The 22,390-nt window shown below is 37.8% G+C and overlaps 1 protein-coding gene across 1 annotated transcript in view; it reads right to left on the bottom strand.

Moving 5' to 3' along the window:
• Positions 1-10,146: 10,146 nt before the first annotated feature.
• The window catches only part of HEPH (hephaestin), a 133,643-nt gene continuing 121,399 nt past the window's right edge, over positions 10,147-22,390 (bottom strand). The window contains exons 8-13 of the mRNA XM_059385240.1: positions 21,193-21,299; positions 19,700-19,925; positions 16,979-17,118; positions 15,933-16,095; positions 12,964-13,008; positions 10,147-10,379 (exon numbers count right to left, since the gene is read on the bottom strand). Coding sequence (XP_059241223.1) covers positions 10,147-10,379; positions 12,964-13,008; positions 15,933-16,095; positions 16,979-17,118; positions 19,700-19,925; positions 21,193-21,299 — 914 coding nt within the window. The remainder of the gene's footprint in view (positions 10,380-12,963; positions 13,009-15,932; positions 16,096-16,978; positions 17,119-19,699; positions 19,926-21,192; positions 21,300-22,390) is intronic.

The following is a 22,390-nucleotide window of genomic DNA, read 5'->3' on the forward strand; positions in this document are numbered from 1 at the left end:
ATGTTGTTGCAAATGGCAAGATTTCATTTCTTTTGATGGCTGCATAGTATTCCATTGTGTATATATACCACATCTTCTTGATCCATTCATCTGTTGATGGACATCTAAGTACAGTTATTTATTTATTTTTAACTGTACTTTTATTTATTTTTTATTATGTAATGTTAGTCATTGTACAGTACATCATTAGTTTTTGATGTAGTGTTCCATGATTTATTTTTTGTGTATAACACTGAGTGCTCCATGCAATATGTGACCTTATTAATACCCATCGCCAGGCTAACCCATCCCCTAACCCCCTCCCTTCAAAAATGCTCAGTTTGTTTCCCGGAGTCCATAGTCTCTCATCGCTCATCTCCCCCTCTGATTCCCCATCCCATCATTTTTCCCTTCCTTCTCCTAATGTCCTCCATGCTATTCTTATGTACAACAAATAAATGAAACCATTTAATTGACTTTCTCTGCTTGACTTATTTCACTTAGCATATCTCCTCCAGTCCCATCCATGTTGATGCAAAAGTTGGATATTCATCCTTTCTGATGGCTGAGTAATATTCCATTGTATACACAGACCACATCTTCTTTATCCATTTGAAGGGCATCTCACCTCTTTCCCGAGTTTGGATATTTTGGAGATTGTTGCTATAAACATTGGGGTGCATGTGGCCCTTCTTTCACTACATTTGTATTGTTGAGCTAAATACTCAATAGTGCAATTGTTGGGTCATAGGGTAGCTCTATTTTTAACATTTTGAGGAATCTCCACCCTGTTTTCCAAAGCGGCTTTACCAACTTGCATTCTTACCAACAGTGTAAGAGGGTTCCTCTTCCTCTACAGCCTCTCCAACATTTGTTGTTTCTTGCCTTGTGAATTTTTGTTATTTTTACTGGTATAAGATGGTATCTCAATGCGGTTTTGATTTGAATTTCCCTGATGGCTAATGACGATGAGCATTTTTTCTTGTGTCTGTTAGCCATTTGTATGTGTTCTTTGGAGAAATGTCTGTTCATATCTTCTGCCCATTTTTCACTTTTTTGTTTGTTTGTTTGTTTTTTGGGTGTTAAGTTTGAGAAGTTCTTTATAGATCTTGGTTATCAGCCCTTTATCTGTAGTGTCATTTGCAAATATCGTCTCCCATTCTGTGGGTTGCTTCTTTGTTTCTTGACTGTTTCCTTTGCTATGTAGAAGCTTTTGATCTTGATGAAGTCCCAAAAGTTCATTTTCATTTTTGTTTATTACCCTTGAATTTTGGAGACATGTCTTGAAAGAAGTTCCTGTGGCTGATGTCAAAGTAGTTAGTGCTATGTTCTCCTCTAGGATTTTGATGGAGGTTTTACAGTGAGGTATTTCATCCATTTTGAGTTTATCTTTGTGTATGGTGTAAGAGAATGTTTGGGTTTGTCTTCTGTATGTAACTCTCCATTTTCTCCAACTTCACTTATTGAAGAGACTGTCTTTTTCCATTATATATTTTTTCTTCTTATTTGACCATAAAGTTGGGGGTCCATATCTGGGCTCTCTCTTATGGTCCATTGATTAATATGTCTGATTTTGTGCCTGTACCATGCTGTCTTGATGATCACAGTTTTGTAACATAACTTGAAATAAGGCAACATGATGCCCCCAGTTTTGTTTTTCTTTTTCAACATTTCCTTAGCTTTGTTTTCTTTTTTTTTTTTCCAAAATTTCCTTAGTGATTTGGGTCTTTTCCAGTTCCATACAAATTATAGGATTGTTTGTTCCAGCAATTTGAGAAATGCTGGTGCTATTTTGATCAGGATGGCATCGAAAGTGTAGTTTTCTCTGAACACATAGACATTTTAACAATGTTTATTTTTCCAATCCATGAGTATGGAATGTTTTTCATTTTTTTTGTGTCTCCAGTTTCTTTCATAAGTGTTCCATAGTTTCTACAGTATAGATCCTGTACCTCTTTGGTTAGGTTTATTCTAAAGTATCTTATGGTTTTTGGTGCTATTGTAAATGGTATTGATTCTCTAATTTCTCTTTCTATGAATACATTGTTAGTGTATAGTAAAGCAACTGATTTCTGTGCATTGATTTTGTATCCTGCCACATTACTGACTTGCTGTATGAGTTCTAGTAATTTGAGGGTGGAATATTTTGGGTTTTCCAGGTAAAGTATCATGTCATCTGTGAAGAGAGTTTGACTTCTTCTTTGCCAATTTGAATATATTTTCTTTTCTTTACTCTTTTTTTTTTTTTTTTTGTCTGATTGCTGTTGCTAGAACTTCTTGTACTATGTTGAACAACAGTGGTGAGAGTGGGCATCCTTGTTGTGTTCCTGATCTTAAAGGAAAGGCTGTTAGCTTTTCACCATTGAAGATGATATTCGCTGTGGGTTTTTCATAGATAGATTTTATGAAGTTAAGGAATGTTCTCTCTATCCCTATACTTTGAAGCATTTTAATCAGGAACAGATGTTATATCAATTGAGAGGACCATGTGGTTCTTGTCTTTCCTCTTATTGATTTGTTCTATGACATTGATTGATTTGCCAATGTTGAAACACACTTGCCTCCCATGAATAAATCCCACCTGAGCATGGTGGATAATTTCTTTAATGTTCTGTTGGATCTTATTAGCTAGGATCTTGTTGAGAATATTGGCATCCATATTCAGCATGGATATTGGTCTGAAATTCTACTTTTTGGTGGGTCTTCTCATGGTTTGGGGATCGGGGTAATGCTGGCTTCATAAAAAGATACTGGACATTTCTCTTCTGATTCTATTTTTTGAAACAGCTTCAGGGAAATAGGCATTATTTATTCTTTGGATGTTTGGTAGAATTCTCCAGGGAATCTTTTAGGTCCTGGGCTCTTTTTTGGGAGGTTTTTGATCACTGTTTCAACCATGTTATTAGATATTAGTCTATTCAGGTTGTCAATTTCCTCCTTATTCAGTTTTGGAAATTTATAGGCTCCCAGGAATGCATCTATTTCTTCTAGGTTGCTTAACTTATTGGCATATAACTGTTGGTAATAATTTCTGATGATTTTTTCTATTTCCTTGGTGTTAGTCATAGTATCTTCCCTTTCATTTATAATTTTATTAATTTGGATTCTCTCTCTTTTCCTTTGGATTAGTTTGGCCAGTGATTTATCAATCTTATTGATTCTTTCAAAAAACCAGCTTCTAGTTTCGTTGATGTGTTCTACTTTATCTCTAGATTCTATCTCATTGATTTCTGCTATAATCTTGATTATTTCCCTTTTTATGTGTGGGTTGGCTAAATTTGTTGTGGATTTTCCAGTTCTTTATGGTGTGAAGAGAGCTGATGTATTCTAGATTTTTCACTTTTTTTTTTTTTTTTTTTGAGTGAGGCTTGGATGGCTATGTACATCCGCCTTAAGACCACATTTGCCATATCCCGTAGGTTTTGGACTGATGTGTCTTCGTTCTCATTGATTTCTATGAATGTTTGAGTTCTTTTTTGATTTTCTACTTGATCCAAATGTTACTAAGCAGGGTAGTCTTTCACTTCCAAGTGTTTGAATTCCACCCAAACTTTTTCTTGTGGTTGAGTTTCAGTTTCAAAACACTGTGGTCTGAGAATATGCAGGGAATAATCTCAGTCTTTTGGTATCAATTGAGCCCTGATTTTTGACCCAGTATGTGGTCTATTCTGGAGAAAGTTCCATGTGCACTTGAAAAGAATGAGTATTCTGTTGTTTTAGGGTGGAATGTCCTGTATATATCTATGAGGTCCATCTGGTCCCATGTGTCATTCAAAGCTCTTGTTCTTTATTGATTTTCTGCTTGGATGATCTGTCTATTACTGAGAGTGGTGTGTTAAGATCCCCTACAATGAATGTATTCATATCAATATGACTATTTTAATTAACAGGTGGCTTATGTAGTTGGCTGCTCCCATGTTGGGGGCATAAATATTTAGAATTGTTAGATCTTCTTGGTGGATATGCCTTTAATTTTTTTTCCAACAGAAATGGAACACACTTTAATTTTCATAGGTTTTAGGGACAGCCTGGATGGCATACAAGTAAGAATTCCATTAAAGTTGTATAATATAAGAGGGAATACTTACTAAAATGGGATTTAAATTTCTCCACCTTTTAAGAATGATGTAATGTCCTTCTGTATCTCTGACTACAGTCTTTAATTTAAAATCTAATTTATCTGATATAAGAATTTCTATACCATCTTTCTTTTGCGTCCTATTGGTATGAAAGATGGTCATTCATTCCTTCACTTTCAGTCTGCACGTATCTTTAGGTTGCAAATGGCTCTCTTGTAGACAGCATATGGACAGGTCCTATTTTTTTATCCAATCTGCAACTGTGTTCTATATTATGGGAGCATTTAGGCCATTCACGTTCAGACTGATTATTGAAAGATATGTTTTTATTGAAGCCATACCTGTGGAGTCTTTGTTTCTATAGATTGTCTCTGTAAATTTCTGCTCTATGTCACTCCTTATTCTTTTATAGAACCCCCATTAATATTTCCTGTAGACAGCTTGGTGGTCACATACTCTTTCAAACCTTGCTGGTCTTGGAAGCTCTTTATCTCACCATACATTTTGAATGTCTACCTTGGTGGATAAAGTATTCTTGGCTGCATGTTCTTCTCTTTTAGGGTCCTCAGTATGTTTTTCCAGCCCTTCTGGCTTGCCAGGTTTATTTGGACAGCTCTGATGTTATTCTGATGGATTTTCCTCTGTATTTAAGGAAATTCTTCCCCATAGCTGCCCTCAGAAGCTCTTGTCTAAAATAATGATTTGTCGGTTTCACAATTAAGTGCCTTGAGGACTTTCTAGATTCTAGGATCTTGGAGGGTCTTCTTTCTGCCTCTAGGACATGAACACTTGTTCCATTCCCCAGACTGGGAAAATTTACATCCAGAATATATTAAACTATATTTTTTAGTCTTCTCTCTTTTTCCACCCTCTCAGGGATCCCAATAATTCTGACATTAGAACATTTCATGGCGTCATTTATTTCCCTAATTCTGTTTTCATGGCTATTAAGCTGTTTCTTCCAGGCCTCCTTCTGATCCTTTTTCTATATCAGTCTGTCCTCTAGATCTCTAATTCTATCTTCCTCCTGGGTTACCCTATCTGTTAGAGTATATAAATTAGATTAGATCTCATTGATAGCATTTTTAACTTCTGCCTGAGTGGCTCTCACTTCTGCCCTTAAAGATTCTATGTTGTCACTAATGGTTTTCTCCAACCTAGCCATTTCCTGGATAATTGTTACCCTGAATTCCTTTTATGACATACTGTTTATGTCCATATCCAAATAGTTCTGTGGGAGAGGGCACAGTATCTTATTTTTTCCTCTCTTGGGTGTCCTCCTCCTAGTCTTTTTGGTGCTTTGGAACAATTGGAAGTCCCCACCAAAAAGAAAGAAAAAAAAAGAAAAAGAGAGAGAATGAGAAAGAAAAGAGAGAGAGAGAGAGGGAAAACCAGGTAGAATGAGCCCCAGAATTAAGATTTATGTGGTATATAAACAAAAACAGACAAGCAAGAAGATCAACCAAAGTAAATGACAAGAAAAATAAAACCCAGTCAGAATGAACCCCAAGAATAAGATTTATGTGTACCAGAACAAGAACAAATACATAGAAACACTGACAGAAGAAAAAGATGGGAAAGTGTTTATAAATCCTCGATGTGGGTGAGGAAGTTCATTTTGGTTCTTCCTGGGTGTATATTGTTATCTTTGTTAACAGACTCAACTTTTCAGAGATAAAGGGAGATTAAAACTGGTTTGTATACAGGGGTAGTATTGAATAGGGAAAAAGGATTACCATGAAACTTATATCTATATGTATTTTTTTTAAAAGAAAAAAGGAAAAAAAGGAAAGAAAAAGAAAAGCAATTATATGTATGAAAAAAGTTCAAGTTAAAAGGTACCCCTGGGGATAAAAATATATGTTTATAAAAAATAAAAAATTTAAAAAAAAAATAAAAAAAATAAAAAGAAAAAAAAAGGTTATTATGGAGTATGCTGTATTAAACCTCTAGTAGGTAGATTAAAGAAATTAAAAGAATAAGAATCATGAGAATGAATTAGAAATAAAAATTGTAACTATGAAATATACAGGTTTTAGGGCAATACTGGGAGCTTAATATATTGTTTTCTCCTGATGTTGGAGTTTTACAGTTTTAGGGGGACCCTGTGGTGGTTGTCCTCATTCTTTTGGCTGCCTTCAGGGGAGGGGCCTGTCACATTGTTTTCCAGTTAGTCTTGCTTGGGTTGAGTTGTCCTGCTCCTATCAAGGGATTGGGTTCTGTGGAAACCAGTTCTTCAGGCCTTTGTTCTCTGTAGTTTTGTTGTTGTTGTTGTTGTTGTTTGTTTGTTTTTGTGTGTGTGGGGGGGGGTTTGGTGGCTTTTTGTGGCTTTTCGAGGTTTAATGGAAAGCAAACTGCATCCAGACCTTCACTTCAGAGAGAAACCGCAGTCTGCTCCCTTCTGGGTGGTCCAGAACACATAGATTCCCCCTTTGCAAACTCTGATGAACTATACAACCTCCCACAGATTGGTGCACATGCCCAGCCACTGTCTCAGGGGTCACCTGAAGCATCTGCTTGTCTCTACACCCCCTTGCTACTAAAGCTGGGAGAGATATTGGTCCAGGGAGCCCGCTACAGGTGGCTGCCTTTGTTGGGACTGCTGTCTGGGGACCAGGATAACCCATCTGGTGCACTCAGTGGTGTGGCTGCTGCCACAGGATTCTGACCAGAGATTGCGCTGAGTTCCTTCAGGTGTGGTCTGGGAGCATCCAGACCCTCAGCCAATCCTAGAGACTGCCAGATAGCATCCACACCAAGCTCTCTTAGGCATAGGTGGGGAGTGTGGTCAGATCCTGGCCACATAATGCACTCATAGCGCAAAAGGCTATGATCCTAGAGAGCACCCACCAGACTCCCTCACATGCAGGTGGGAGCTTGTCCAGCCTAGTGGTGGTGCAAGCAGTGAGTGCACAGCCAGGTGCTCAGGGACCAGGAACTGGAGGCTCCACTGTACTTTCTCCTGCATGGGTGGTCACTGGCAGTGGCAGTCCTGGGAATGTGGGCTTAGGCCTGTGCCCATTACCAGCCAATTCTACCAGCTGCCCCTTAAGTTTTTTGCTCTTTTTGAATGCTTTTAACCAGACTCCAAGTTAATGCTGGCCCAATCACAGGGCACTTATGTATTGGTGTATTACTTTCCAATGTGTCGCTTCTGGTGGCTCCTTCCCCCTTCTGCTTATCATCTGATATCATTCCAAGCATTCCCATTCTGCTTTACCTCTCCACTGGTGTCTTCTGCCCCCGTAGAGATCCAGCAGTGTATAATCCTACATCTCAGGCTGATTTCATTGGTGTTCTGCTAGAGGAGACTGGTTGAAATAGGGTCTCCTACTTCTCCACCATCTTGCCCCTCATCCTTAACTTATGTTTTTTTTTTTTTAAGATTTTTTTTTATTTATTCATTTGACAGAGAGAAATCACAAGTCTGCAGAGAGGCAGGCAGAGAGACAGGAAGGGAAGCAGGCTCCCTGCTGAGCAGAAAGCCCGACATAGGGCTCGATCCCAGGACCCTGAGATCATGACCTGAGCCAAAGGCAGAGGCTATAATCCACTGAGCCACCCAGGCGCCCCCTTAACTTATGTTTTTAAAACATCACTTTTCTTCATGAAGAACCAAATGTAAGGGGCTAGGTTCAATGCAAGGAGAGTGATCAGGAGGCTACCAGTACAGTCCAGGTAAAAGATTTTTTTTAGGGGGGGTGCCTGGGTGTCTCAGTTGGTTAAGCCACTGCCTTTGGCTCAGGTCATGATCCCAGGGTCATGGAATCGAGTCCCGCATCAGGCTCCTTGCTCAATGGGAAACCTGCTTCTCTCTCTGCCTCTGCCCATCTCTCTGCCTGCTTGTGCTCTCTTTCTCTCTCTCTGATAAATAAATAAACAAAATCTTTAAAAAAAGATTTTTTTTATACTGGTGTGGTAGTAGAAAAAATAGAAACAAATGAATCATTTATAGTAATTTAGGAGACAAAACAGACAAGAATCACCAATATGTTAACTTCCGGGATTTCTGGCTTGATCAACTGAGTGAACAGAAGTGTCACTTAGTTGTCAAAAACATCTACATCCCCACTGGGAGAAAACCCACCATAAAAATACATCCCTTTTGGGCTTAGGTTTACATTTCCTGATCTGAAGCACAGTTTCACATCCAGAAGAAATGTTCCCCAATTCCACATACTTCTCCTTGTCTCATATTCATGACGATGACCAAGCTAACGAACACCCAGTTGCATGCAAATCATAGTTATTAACTATAGAGTCCCCAGTATGCACTGGGTTTTCCATATCTTCCACGTGAACAATAGGGCAAAAATTTTTGTTGTTAAATATATTGATTAAGCAATGGCTTAAATACTCTACCATTTGATTTTATAACTAACAACTTAAACTTTACATCACTTCCTTCCCCTGTTATGTGTCTGTTGTTTCCCGTGAAGGTCTCCGGAAAGCCATTGACTACTGTAAGCCAAAATGAATAATAGGTTTTAGACAGTGTTTTATTCTTCAACCTTCCATGTTATATGGCAACTGAGTACCAGTCTTGTGGGTTTCTACATTTGATCTGCAAAGGGTACCTAACTAGGCAGATGGGTTGCCTGAGAAGACAGGAAAAGTTGCAGTCAATCAAAGTTTCTATTATATACCGAATGAAACCAGGTATTTGGAGTCAAACAAATTAAGACATGAATCTTTGCTCAATTTCTAGCTAAATGACCTTGGGTAAAATTACTCCATCTGATCTTTTCTTTATTCATATATAAAACATATATCACCTTGATAGAACTAAAACAAGTCAAATACAATCAGGTATTAGGTGATTTGTAAAGTGTAAAGCACTGCCTATTTCAGTTATTATCTTCATTCTGCCTCTATGTCTTCTGTTCTCCACTTGTCATGTAAAATGGTATTAAGGATATTATAGTGAGGTCGGGTCATCTTATCTCATCCATGCTTTATATCTTGTCTGTCTGTGGTATCTGACCAAGGTTTCAGAGAGGCTTGAACTTATAGGTGACAAAGGAATATTGCTCAAAGGTACCAGAGAGAAGGATCCTCTCCTATTAAAAAGCTCCCCAAATTACAAATAGACCTCTTATACCCCAAATTTCAAAGGAGTCAATGAGATCTGTGATCACCTCTCCCTGCCCAGTGGACAGGTTTAAGCCCCCTATTTCCCTCTGGATAATATTTTTAGAATTAAAAAGTATTTTGGTACTTATGGGTTAAAAGATGGTACCAACCACTCTGATTAAGACAGCTTTTTCATTTCCAAAACACAAACATGCAAACTCCACAAACAGGGTAATCAAACCCATATTATACTCTCCCAGTGAGTTCTGTTTCCATCACAGTCACAAACACCCAGAGGCCACAGGGATCATTAAAATCACCGTGTTCACTCTTATAGCCTTCCATCAAGTACTTGGATGTACAGGATTTGTTGCCTAAAATAGGGAAAGGACACCCAACATCGCCTTTATTGTAACTGTGCCAGAAACTTGGAGGACTTCCTGAGGAACTTCTGGCACCAGGGGTTGCAGGTACTAATAGCAACAATATTCTATCTACCCAAAATAGTTTTTATTCTTAAGGAAAATCAAAATAAAATTTTTATCTTCAAATACCACCCCACCCATTTTTCAGCATGCCTATTTTCTTAGTCCTTAGTTTAGAAGTGGATTATCTTTGCAGCTTACTTAGCCTTGGATCAGAGTGAACTTGCCTAGACCATGAAAAGTAACAGAAACTTAATCAATGAGTTTTACCCTTGGTATCTACTTTGTAAGAATAATCAGTTATTGGGAATTTCCAGATCTTCCAAGTGTCAGTGGTTGATATATACCAGCTGTTGAAATTTGTGATATAAGATACAAGGGAAATTCATTGCCCCAGCTGCCCATGTGGAGAAAAAAAAATAAAGAGAAAGTACATAACTTCCATGTAAATAAATAAGTGAAGAAATGCCAGATGATTTTGATTCCATCCTCTGCTCCTCTACCTCCCATGTCCCTTTGACAGTAGGGTCAGTTACTAGAACATGGCCTTCTGGGACTGCATTCAGGATGTATCATTGCAGGATTCAGTGTTACTGCTTGAGGGACAGAAGCTTGAAGCTGTCATCCAGGATGGACCTTCTGTTGCGTCGTAGCTTTCTTTGACGATACTGGTACCAGACCACACCACTAAGAGCCAGAGCAATGAGCAGGAGAATGACATTCATACCAATTAAAACAGAAGCCAGTATCTCAATATTCTTTACAGGGATCTTCATGCCCAGCATCCTCACATTTCCTTCTCCAATGTCTCTGAGGATTTTTTCTGAAATGGAATAAGAGAAAAATAGGAACCCTGAGTTGGAGAGTATTCCAATGGGGCACCATTTGCAGTCAATGCCTGGGAAAGAAGAAATAACTCCAACAAAACTGGACAGAAGAACTGCTACTATCCCTAAAAGACCAGCTGATGAAGACAGATTTATAGGCCACAAAGAATTTGTGTGACATGATGTCACAGCTGAGAAAGCCCTTAGGAATCACTGAGATCCCAAACCCTCCATAGAAAGATCTAAAACTCGGAGTAGAAAGGGCCTTGATATATTTCTCCAAATATATATAAAGGCTTGTGATGTAAAAATAATAATAATGGAGGTAATTGGATTTGGTTTGCATGTTTCCAGAGGATAGAAGTGGGGGCAATGAGTAGAATCTTCAGGGAGGCAGTATGACTCAATCATCTAGCTTATCAATGCTCAGTTTGACTATTGGACCATGACAGCTACTTGCCACTGTGCTGTCTGGTCTCTCACCTTTTTGAGCCATGATAATACTGATGTCACATTGATCTTTCCAGGTGAAATAATCTGATTGTCTTAGTTCTTGGTATACAGACTTTTGCTGATCTCTAATTAACCCACAGAATAAAATTCAGAATTAAGCCAGGCATTCCAACTCTCACAGTCAAGCTCTAACTTGCCTCTTTTTTTAAGTTTTACCTTCTACTCTTAGCTACAATAACTCATTCTTTGTTTCCCAGAGTAAGTGACACTCTTTCAGGCTCCCAAGACTTTCTTAACACCCCTTCTCCCTCTTCATCTTTCTATACCCCTCTTAAATATTACAGGTCTCTGAAAAGCCATCTTCAATTTAGCTGGACAGTTAATGGTCCTTTCTTGTGTTCCCAAAGTATCCTTCCTGTTTGTATGCCCGTGATTTACTTGCCTGGGCCAAGTGAATTAATCTTCCTCACTTCTGGACTTCAGTCTTCTGCTTTATAAAATGGTGATAAGAACCATACTTAGCAGGGCACCTGGTGGCTCAGTGGGTTAAATCCTCTGCCTTTGACTCAGGTCATGATCCCAGGGTCCTGGGATCGAGTCCCTATTCGGGTTCTCTGCTCAGTGGGGAGTCTGCTTCCCCCTCCTCTCTCTCTCTCTCTCTCTCTCTCTCTCTGCCTGCCTCTCTGCCTACTTGTGATCTCTGTCTGTCAAATAAATAAAAAGTTTTAAAAAAGAACCATACTTCTTAGCTCAGAGGTTTCTTTTGAGATTAAAGTAAATTAATATTTATAAGATATTTAGCATTGAACCTGGAAGATAGCAAATGCACAATAAAGAATAGTTGTTATTTTTGCCCCCCTCCTTTTTTAACAATGTATACTAACAGTGCAATTATTGTTTTTGTGTCTCATTTCATATCTAGACACAAATCTCCTGGAGAGCAGTGAATATGTCTTACTAGATTTAGTGTCCCTGGAACTTAGTAGATGTTTGATAAATATATAAACAGATGAATGAACATTCTTAAAGAATGGAGAGAAGATGAAATATAATGAGTTCAAATGAAAACTGGAAAACATCCTAGTTCTGAGTTTATATTTTACCACTTAACTCCTCTTGTGACCTTGGACAAATTACCTTCCATCTCAGTTTCTTATGTACACAATTATTGGTACACAATTACAGTTTTTGAGTTTTTTTTTTCCAATTGTGGAACCTTTCTAAGAAGGACTTATAAATATATATATACATAGAAGTATGAATTATGTATATCCAAATATACACATAAAATAATGTATATACACACAAATATATATGTACATATACAAATACACACACACACAAAATATATATATATATATATATATATATATATGACATTCCATTCTCTCAGCCTCATTTTACCTTACCCCAATCACGCTAGGACATACCATAGTTCCCTGGTTGACAGTTTATAAGTTACTTAGGGAGATTATTAGGACTTTTCCAAACATAATTGAAAAAAATCGCCAAACTAAACTGATGATCTCTAACATTCTTACTAGCGCTCATAACTTTCTGAGTCTGGACTGAAAAAAGTCCAGGTTCAAATGGTGTGGGAGAGAGTGAAAGAACTATCTGGACCTAGTTTAGGTAGGACAAGAACTTCCACTTTTTTTTTGGTGGGGGGGCAGAAATGGCTGGTTCCGGAGAGTCAACAATTTGGTATTCCATAGATACAAAAATAAAAATGGCTGAGGCAGACTGTAGCAGACTGTATGATGGTATTTGTACTAGTTTCGTACTGTTTATATGAGTACCTTAAGTCTGTCATAGCTTCTTCATGTCCAACCCAGAGAAACCCTGAATTTTCTTTCCCCTCACACATTAGGTGGGAAGCTAAGATAACCTTCAACTGGAGATGAGGCTGTTTTCCTCAACTTAGGAAGTTGGGAGTGGGGGCCAGAGATAATAAATCTGCTTAAAGAAGTTGAACCTTAGGTTCCTGGCTTTTGAAATGTTATATAAATCTCATAATGCTTCTCGCTAGTATTGTAGTCCACCTTTTGGTCAGTGAATCTCATCTTCCAGGGGCACTACACCAAGTACGTACTACATGTAACTATCCGGTTTATTTGTTATTCTTACCGTTTCCAGTCTCTTTGGTAATGGTGGTAATAGTGCTTATGTGTTCTGGAAAACAAAAAGAAATTAGTTAGTTTTATTATTCTTACTAATCCACAGGTTTGCTGTGGGCATTGGCATTGGTTAGAGGAATTTCTCTGTGGTATTCTGAGCAAAATGAAGGCACCTGGAATTAACTACCTTATGGTCAAAGTCAGTATTGGTATATGGATTTGATTTTGAGTAGTGACAAAAATATAAGCAAAAACATGGGCTTAGGAGTCCAAAAGGAAAGTTACTCCTCTGCTATTATGTACATATTTATTGGTACTTCCCATCCACATTCTTATTTTGTCACCCTTTCAAACTCTCCTTTCAGGAAATTTCTGCTCTTAGTCAAAAGCACATTCCAACATATCCAAACTCTTCTCGGGACACTGCTTCCTCTTCTGGCTTTAATGAGGCTGAGATCTTCTCTGAGAACTATGTTTCCTTTATATCCTCTCAATACTGCTTTGAGATAATTGTCCCTCCTTTTTTTGTGGTATATATATATATATATATATATATATATATATATATATATAATCTTGTTTAAAGCTTATATTATTTGTCTAGAAAACTCACAATCATTTTTTGTCACTGTTACTTGGTAGTTATTTTCATTCATGGAATAAATTTGGTACCTGGCTCAGTCTTCCTCTTCCTCAGTTCCCACCATTCACCACTCAAGTTTTTCACAGTTTCTGGACTTTTAACTCCAAATTTTACATCTACTCTTATCTATCAACACCTTCCATGGTCACATGGGACTTGTTATTTGGAACTGCTTCATCTCAGAAATATAAAATCTAATAACATCCTCCTGTTCTTTCAGCATTTGAATGCTACTTTTTCCATTTAGCCTGGTATCCTTACTTCATAAAGATCTCTAGCTCCTAGATTCTTCCATTTCCCCCCCAAAACTATTAGCTTCATCCTGTCTCCCCTCCCTTTCCTGGTCTATCTATACTTTATGGTCTATCACTTCAACTACTAATTAACCAGAAGTACTATAATTATCTACCAAAAAACACAGTAACTATGTTTTCCCTGTATTTTGTCTGACTTTGCTGAATACTGGTGGAGTAAAATCAGGTAATTGTAAACACCAGTATTCTTTGTGTCCAACTTTAGACCCTCAGTGATGCCTGCCAATAACCAATTTATTTTCCATCATTCAGAGTTAACTTTGTTTTCCCTTCTCTCAGAATGGTTATTTAAAACCTTAGTCCACTCTCTTGAAGTTCCTTATCTTACCAACCACATTTCACACTCAGCAGATGACTCTTTCTCCTTTCTCACAAATGAAGCAGAGATCATAAAACGTAAGTATTCTTTCTCACAAGACATTGGTCATTTTCTTTTTTTTTTTTTTCCCCCTCTCCTTTTAGTAAACAAACAAAAACTTACTCCAGTCTAATTTTTCATTCTAGCTCCAGTGTTCATCCCCTGTTTCCTCATTAGGAACATTGTTTCAACAATTAGTCCTTTCTTCCCATCTGTCTTCAACTATAGCTGGCCAGTTATCACATATGCAGTTGGAGCAATATTGAATTAGACTATCGTGAGGTATAAACAAACAAATAAGCAAATAGGTGAGCTTTATGGGCTGGCTTATTGTCAGAGAATATGAACTAACCTTAGTCATTGGCGATATGTATTGTGATAGTCTGTTGTCTATTAAATGGTCCAGATTTTGGATAACTCACCATAGACAGATAAAACCTGTTGTCTTCAATCTATAGCACCTTTTTAGAAGGATTTCATTTATTAATTTGAGAGAGAGAAATGATGAGTGAGGGGAAAGAGAAAGAGGGAGAAGGAAAAGCAAACTCCATGATGAGCAGGGAACCCCATATGGGGCTTGATCCTGGGTCCTTGGGATCACACGTGAGCCAAAGGAAACACTTAACTGACTGAGCCATTCAGGTGCCCTGAGCCTATAACATCTTGATGAAACATAAATTCATCACTTGACTTTGGTTCTAAGGACTGATAAAATACAACAAAGAATTCTGTGGACCTATCTCGGTAGTAAAGAATAGTACTAGAGTAGGAGTAGAAGTAGTAGTACTAGAGTTGAAGCCACATTTTAACACTATGGTTTACTAGAGAATAAAACTTGTCCAAGATACAGGCTATCATAATGGACAATTTCTCTTTCCCTGGGGGTAAATAGCAGAGTTGTGTTCTCTACCCTGGTTTCCTAAGCTTGTTTGAATGCCCAAAGACATGTTCAAACTTTCTGTTTCCACTGACAGAGAGCCAATGGATGGAAATCATAGACTCAGGTCAAGAGGCTCTTAAGCAGTTAATGACTCAAAGACACAAAGTCCATGGCAGCCTAAACTTCTATATTCTTGGTGATGAACAACAATTGTTTGGTAAAGAAATTACCCCAGCAATTCACTCTCCATATAAAAATATAAGACAAAACCTTTTTTTTTTTTCATTCTTGGTAGCATCTCTTTTGGGGTAAACTGTAATCGATGGCCAATATCTCCATCTAGCTTTAGACCAAATTGTTCCAAGACAGAAAGAAATTTTCCACAAGCCCCACAAATCAATTAAGAGGTGACTATTAGAATTATTTCTTCTTCTTTAAGGACTTAGTTGCAAGATTTCTTGAAATAGCACCTCTAATGACCCTTAAAATAATAAATTTATATTCAAATGAAATGTATTTCAAAGGAAACATATCTATGGTAAGCATCAATGCTTTGAGCCTAACAAGTTTCAGGCTGGGTCAACCAATGTGAAATCAATAGGTGTCAAAGTAATCAGGAGGATGCAGGAACAAGGGGACAATGGAGAATGAGCAATATTAGTTGAGAGAACACTTGAGAGGGGCATGTTTTGTCTTAAGTCCTGGTTCTTCCAGGATCAGAAAGACAGGTGCAAGGGATTTCTAGTCTTCCCAAGACTTCCAATCTTGGGAAGTTAGAGCTTACCTCTTTGGGACAAGACAGTAAAGAGGGTCTCCATACCAGCATGGACATGATCAGAAACATGACAGTGCATCAGCCATGTCCCGGGGTTGCTGGCTACCATCTCCACAACCTCAAAGGTTCCTGGGAACAGATCCACCACATCTGCCCGGTAGCTCTCTCCATTCTACAATAAAGATTGGAGGTGGGTAAGAGGAAATGAAGGGTAAAGATAGAATCTCAGAGCTTATGGGAGCTAAAAAGCTTGGATGTCCCAATCAGGGACATGGGGCTCCAAAATTCATAGATCAGAGCGCAGCTTAAAGAGTCCAACTTATCCATCTTCCCAATAAGCCCACCCACACAAATTGAATCAACAGAGAAGGCCCTCTCTTCCTTTTTCTTAAAGTGTCACAAAGTAAAAAAAAATTCCAGCTTCCTCTGTGGGCTAAACTGTATCTCCATACTTTTCAGCAGACTGGGGAATTTGGCTTAAGCATTGACTCCCAGGAAGGAACCACATATTTCCTTCAGAAACTGAACTCAATTTAATTTCCTCTCTATACTATCACCTTCATCACACTTCTTTATCTTTAATTCTATACCAGTGTCTTCAACACTGCCCCCTTTCCTTAGGGCAAAATCTCCCTTTCTTTCAAAACCTGCATGTTGTTTCATGTAGTTCCTGAATTGAAGTTCTTTTAAAAATGGATTAAGAACTTTCATAGATTTTGAGATATCACTCTGAAATTTCTTGCTTGTAGGACCACTGTTCACTATCTCTCTAGCCCTTGTCTGATATCCAATTACATTGATTTCTACAACCTATTTATACCATAAACAAGCTACTCATTTCTTCTATACTAGAAGGGAAAGCTAAGGACTAGAGGGAAGTGACTTATCCTGGAATATACAGCCAAACTAGAATTCCCAGCTCAATTCTCCATGTACAAGACCTCTCCTCTTTCAACTAATATCTTGCTCCTTAACAAGTTATTCCCTTCTTCCTCAATGACTAACAAAGCATTCTTCTAATCATTCTTGAGGTACTCAGTGTTTTTCTCACTCACCCGATATAAGAAGCTCTCTGCATGGAAGTGGACTGTGTGTAGGTCAATATCTTGGCCCATGGCCAGCATGTACCAGGCCACTCGTTCTCCTTGGTACATGGTAAGACCCCTGAGGTTGCTGTAGAGCTTTCCATTAATGGCTGTAAAAAAGAAAATCTCATTTCTCTCATTTTCATTTCCCATTGCCACTGCCTTAGGGCAAATCCCTATCATGACTGATGATAGCAATAGCTTCTTTTTAATATAGCACATCATTAGTTTTTGATATAGTGTTCCATGATTCATTATTTGTGCATAACACCCACGGCAATAGCTTCTTAACTTCTGTAATCTCTATTCTATTTGTTTCCTTTCAGTTCATTTTACACATTGGTCTTATTGGAGTGATCTTTCTAAATGACTAATCTGACCATGTTATTCTACTGCTTAAAATACTATAATAGCTCTCTCCTGCCTAAAAGATGAAGACCACAGCTCCTTAGTTCAGCCAACAAGGTCCTTCAAAATATCAGCCTAAACCACCTCCCCCTGCTCATCTCTGATCTAAAACATTTATTCCAATTAGGGTGTTTTATTCACTAACCCCCATATATTCCCATATGCATGTTCTTTGTGTCCTTGCTCATGTTTCTGATCTTTACCCCTAGAAATACTGCCTTCTTTCATCCATCTTTTCAAATCCCAGTCAGAATTTCACCTTATCCAAGAACACTTTCTTGATCTACTTCTTCTAGCACTTCTCATTCGTTTCACCTCCTTCTACCTCGGAACCCCTACAATATTGTTTGTACCACTATTTGGAACTCACCAGAAACTCCATCTTTTAATTTGTGGAAGCTTATATCCCTAACTAGAAAATAGGCTCCTTGTAAGCAGGAAATGAATATATGTACTATACTAATATAGTTTCCTTGCATTATTCAGAGCACCCAGGAGACACCTGAACCTATAATATATGCTAAATAACAAGACTTTGTCATGTTCTTAGACTTAATAATGATATTAATGCATGGGCCTCATTATCTGTTTCTTCCCAGGCTATATACTATGCTCTAAAGACAACAAATTACCCATAGCCATGTTGACTCCCATTGTCAGGACTATGTCCAGGACACATTTCTGTACCCCTTGTGTTCTCATGGAGGGGAAGTAATTTTTACTGTACATTATAAGAGGGGAAATAATGGAAGGAGAATTTATAGTCTGTCTCTGTTTTTACCCCAACTAATTGTGAATGTGAAAAAAGAAATTAAAATGATCAACTCCACCCCCTCTGAATCTTCTGTCTCTTGAATCTTCTGTCTCTTGAATCAGTCTGACCTCAGAAAAGAATGCAAATGAATTTACTATTCCATTATAGAGAAAATCCTGCCCCTGCAAAGGGAAAGGTATTGTTGTTTATTTATGTCAATGCCAGGGTTGGAGATTTATCAACTGAAGAGGTGGTATTAACAAGTCATTTAGTTTCAGAAATAAATTTAGTTTTCCAATTAGCCTTTTTAATAGACTCATACTTGATCTTAAGAATCCCTATCTTCTTTTTTTTTTTTTTCAATTTTAACTGCTTCAGGAATGTGGAAGAGAAGGGAAGAATATATTATTTATTTTCCCTCAGACCCCCAAATTATCTTCTTATCTCTAGTACCAGCATTCATAAAGAGCTCAACAAGTACCTGATAAATAAGCAGATGGACTGATACCTGAAGAGTTTAAATGAATGAAAATGTAAATAGATAGAAATGGGGATTAATCAAACAAATGGACACTAACAAGTTATAATTCCCCTTTTCTCCTGGGTAAATTATTTTTTTCTGATTTGACAAAAGCTAAAAAGTTCACCTTGTTCATTTTGTGACTCCTCTATTCTAATGTGAATCACTTATATCTCTATCAAGGGTAAATAGCTAAAATCCATGTGACAATGAGATACTGATTTTGAGTTCTATTGGATTCACTATCAAAGCTGCACCTTATCCTCAAGTCAGGTCAAAGAAATGCTGCACTAGAAAGGATGGTGAGAAATTACTTCATACATTTCAATGTATTTAAATGTTCACTCTGAGATTTTCTCTTGTTTGTGAAATGATACACAGATCTCTGAAACAAAGGAAGGCTTGGATGTACAATTTCCTTCCAAAATTCACCCAAACATCGAAAAGCTCTTCATTGTATGCAGTATGAATCCAGCACTCTATACTCTAAGGCTCTCTTCTCCAATTCTTCGATCTGTACATTGAAACTTTGTTTTGAAAGTAGACTAAAAGACAAACTGTCTTTCATCCATGTATATTGGAATCTATTGACAAAGTAGATCCCAGATCCAGAGCGGCAAAGAAATAAGATAATATTGAGAAACTAAACCCATGATTTTGAAGCAAAGGGGCCCTAATGCAGCCACTTCACCACGTATATTGAGGGTCATAAATTTCCATCTTCTTTTTCTAGTGTGTTAAAATATGCTGGTGCCACTACAACTTTATGGTGTCTCTCAGGCTCTTGCTTTATGGGCACCTGATCTAGTGTGGACTGCTTATCCACTTTGTGTATATAAATGCACAATAGTAGGAGACAGTTCTTCTAATCTGTCCACTTAACACCTTCCTATAATCCTCCCCATCCTTTCAAGAGTTATGCTCCCTTAGGTAGTGATGGGCCTATCTTATACCTTCATGCAACTAGTCAGGAGTTCTTTGGAAGAGGGATAGGTTCTTTTCTACAGACCATGCATTTTATTGCTCTCCAGAAAAGTCTCGTCTTGTAGGTTCACATGGCCTGGCTCCTGGGGCCCATGGGCTGCTATATTCTCCTCCAGATACCAAGACTGGTTCTCATCAAAGATCAAGAATAACAAGGCAAATTCTCTGTCCATGTCATTCCGGCCTCCATAAGGTTCCAGGGTGCCCTTTTGGCAGATGGTCAAGGGTCCAATCAGGCCACTATACATGTCCTGAGAAGGGAAAAAAGGAAGTGACAGTAAAAAACAACAACAACAACAACAAAAAACAAAACAAAACAAAAACGGATTTGTTCCTGGGGTTCCTGGGTAGCAGTGCTCTACAGGGTGAAAGACTGACGTCCAGTTCTACTGTGTTCAGCACTTTATCATAATGTCTTACATTTATAAGCACCCCTGATATGTACCTTAATTCATTCTCAGAATCATCTTGGGACAATACTTTAGCTAGGCTGGTCTATCCATTGATCACCAAACCCACAAGGCACTTTTACTATCCAGTATTTTTCCTTATGCTTTCTTTTTCAATCTTTTTTTTTTTCCTGTAATGCCCTCTTCTCTGCCATACACCTTAAATTATGAATACTTCTATTTAGATTTCAAGGTTTAAATTATATACACTTTCCATTGTGGTGCCTTCTCCAGGTTCCCTTTCATTATCTCCTCCTCCAAGCAGAAGTAATCACTCTCTCATGGACCCCCATAGCATTTTCTTTCATATGGCTTTTAAGGAGCTTCTATCTACCTATCTATCTATCTATCTATCTATCTATCTAGATAAAGATCTACTATCTATAGATATAGATATCTATATCTTTATAGATAGATCTTTATCTATCTTTATCTATCTATATATAGATATATCTATCTATTGATCTACAGATATATATCTGTAGATCGATATATATCCTTAGATATCTAAGGATATCTTAGATATCTATAGATAGATATCTATAGATAGATATCCTTAATAGATAGATCGATAGATAGTAGATCTATATCTATCTATCTATTGAGCTATCTATATCCTTACATTTTTAATCACCCAAAGCACCAAATACTTAAAATGTCTCTCAATAAGTGGTTGCTCTCAGCTGACTATGAACGGTTGGCTAGATAGACAAACTCATTTTCCAGATGAGGAAACAGGAAGATAATGACTCATCTAAAGTCACCCCAAAGGCAACAGTGAACCTAATTTGGGGCTAAAATTTGAATCCCTTGACAACAATCCTAGATCCTAGGCATATAGACTTTATGATCCAAAAAAAAAAAAAAAAAGAAAAGAAAAAGAAACAAAGGAAAAAAAAAAACCTTAGGACAAATATGTGGTGCTACCTATTCTCTTCATCTCTCCTTCTATCTATTAAAATAAGCCTCATATTTGAGGAATTTTCCTCAAACTCTGGATTCCATTATTTCAGAGCTGGGCTCTACCCATTTATGAAACTCACCTCCAGGAAACCAATATTGTCTTTACCTTGATGGGATCCACTGCAGAATAATAGATCCAGGAAACACAAGCAGAATCATTGGGCCCTGGGCCAGATCTTTCTGGGATGTTCCATTGGTAAGTGAGAACCTCACCTAGGAAGGGTAATAAGGATTGCCAGTTGGGCCACATCATTTTTTTTTCCTCCAACTCTCAGGTCCCCCAAGAAGCTGTGGTGGGTGAGTCTCAGGACTATTAAGATCTTTTTTTTTTTTTTTCTATTATTTCTGTACCAGTTTCCATTTTATTTTTGTGACTTTGTTTTTCTCCCTCCTGAGACACCCTTAGTCTCTCTCTTACTATCCTTATCTTTAAAAGCTCATGTCTGGGTGCCTGGGTGGCTCAGTGGGTTAAGCCGCTGCCTTCAGCTCAGGTCAGGATCTCAGGGTCCTGGGATTGAGTCCCACATTGGGCTCTCTGCTCAGCAGGGAGTCTGCTTCTCTTCCTCTCTCTCTGCCTGCCTCTCTGCTTACTTGTGATCTCTCTGTGTCAAATAACTAAATAAAATCTTAAAAAAAAAAAAAGCTTATGTCCAATCCTCTGGTAAAGCAGTTCTGATACTGTTCTGTTTATAATATACTCCTTCCTTTTTTGTCTCTGCTTTGTTCTCCTTAGTTAACCTGTTAACTACTGCTGCTTCTTATATTCAGCTGTTTCCCACAAGGCTCTGTCTCTAGTCCCCTTCTTCCTTTCTCAATATTTTCTCTATGGAAGCTTTTAGCTAACTTCTGGTGTCAATTATCATCTATTTACTGGTTACTCATAAATACTTAGCCAAACCTCTCTTGACATTAATCTGAAATTTTTAAATTAGATACTGGACATTGTTTAAAGATGGTCCTAACAATACATAAAAAACTAAAATTGTCCTGAATTCACCCCCTTCCTTTGAAAAACTAACGTGTTTACTTAATCTATGCTTCCAGTATCTAGGAATAAGAACAAAACCCTCTTACTTACCCAGATTCAAAACTTTAGTCTTCATTGTCTTCCCACCTTTACACACTCCACATGCAACCAATAGTAAGTTCTATTGATTATAACTCTACAATACATTGTATTGCCATGTTATCCTCCTTCCATTTCCCAATATTACTGTCATAGTATATACCATTATTTTCTCAAATGGACTATTACAAAACCCCCTAACATGTTTATCTGCCTCCAAGTTTTCTCCTCTCCAATC

Source organism: Mustela nigripes, chromosome X (genome assembly GCF_022355385.1).
Source record: "Mustela nigripes isolate SB6536 chromosome X, MUSNIG.SB6536, whole genome shotgun sequence".
NCBI classification, from domain to species: domain Eukaryota; kingdom Metazoa; phylum Chordata; class Mammalia; order Carnivora; family Mustelidae; genus Mustela; species Mustela nigripes.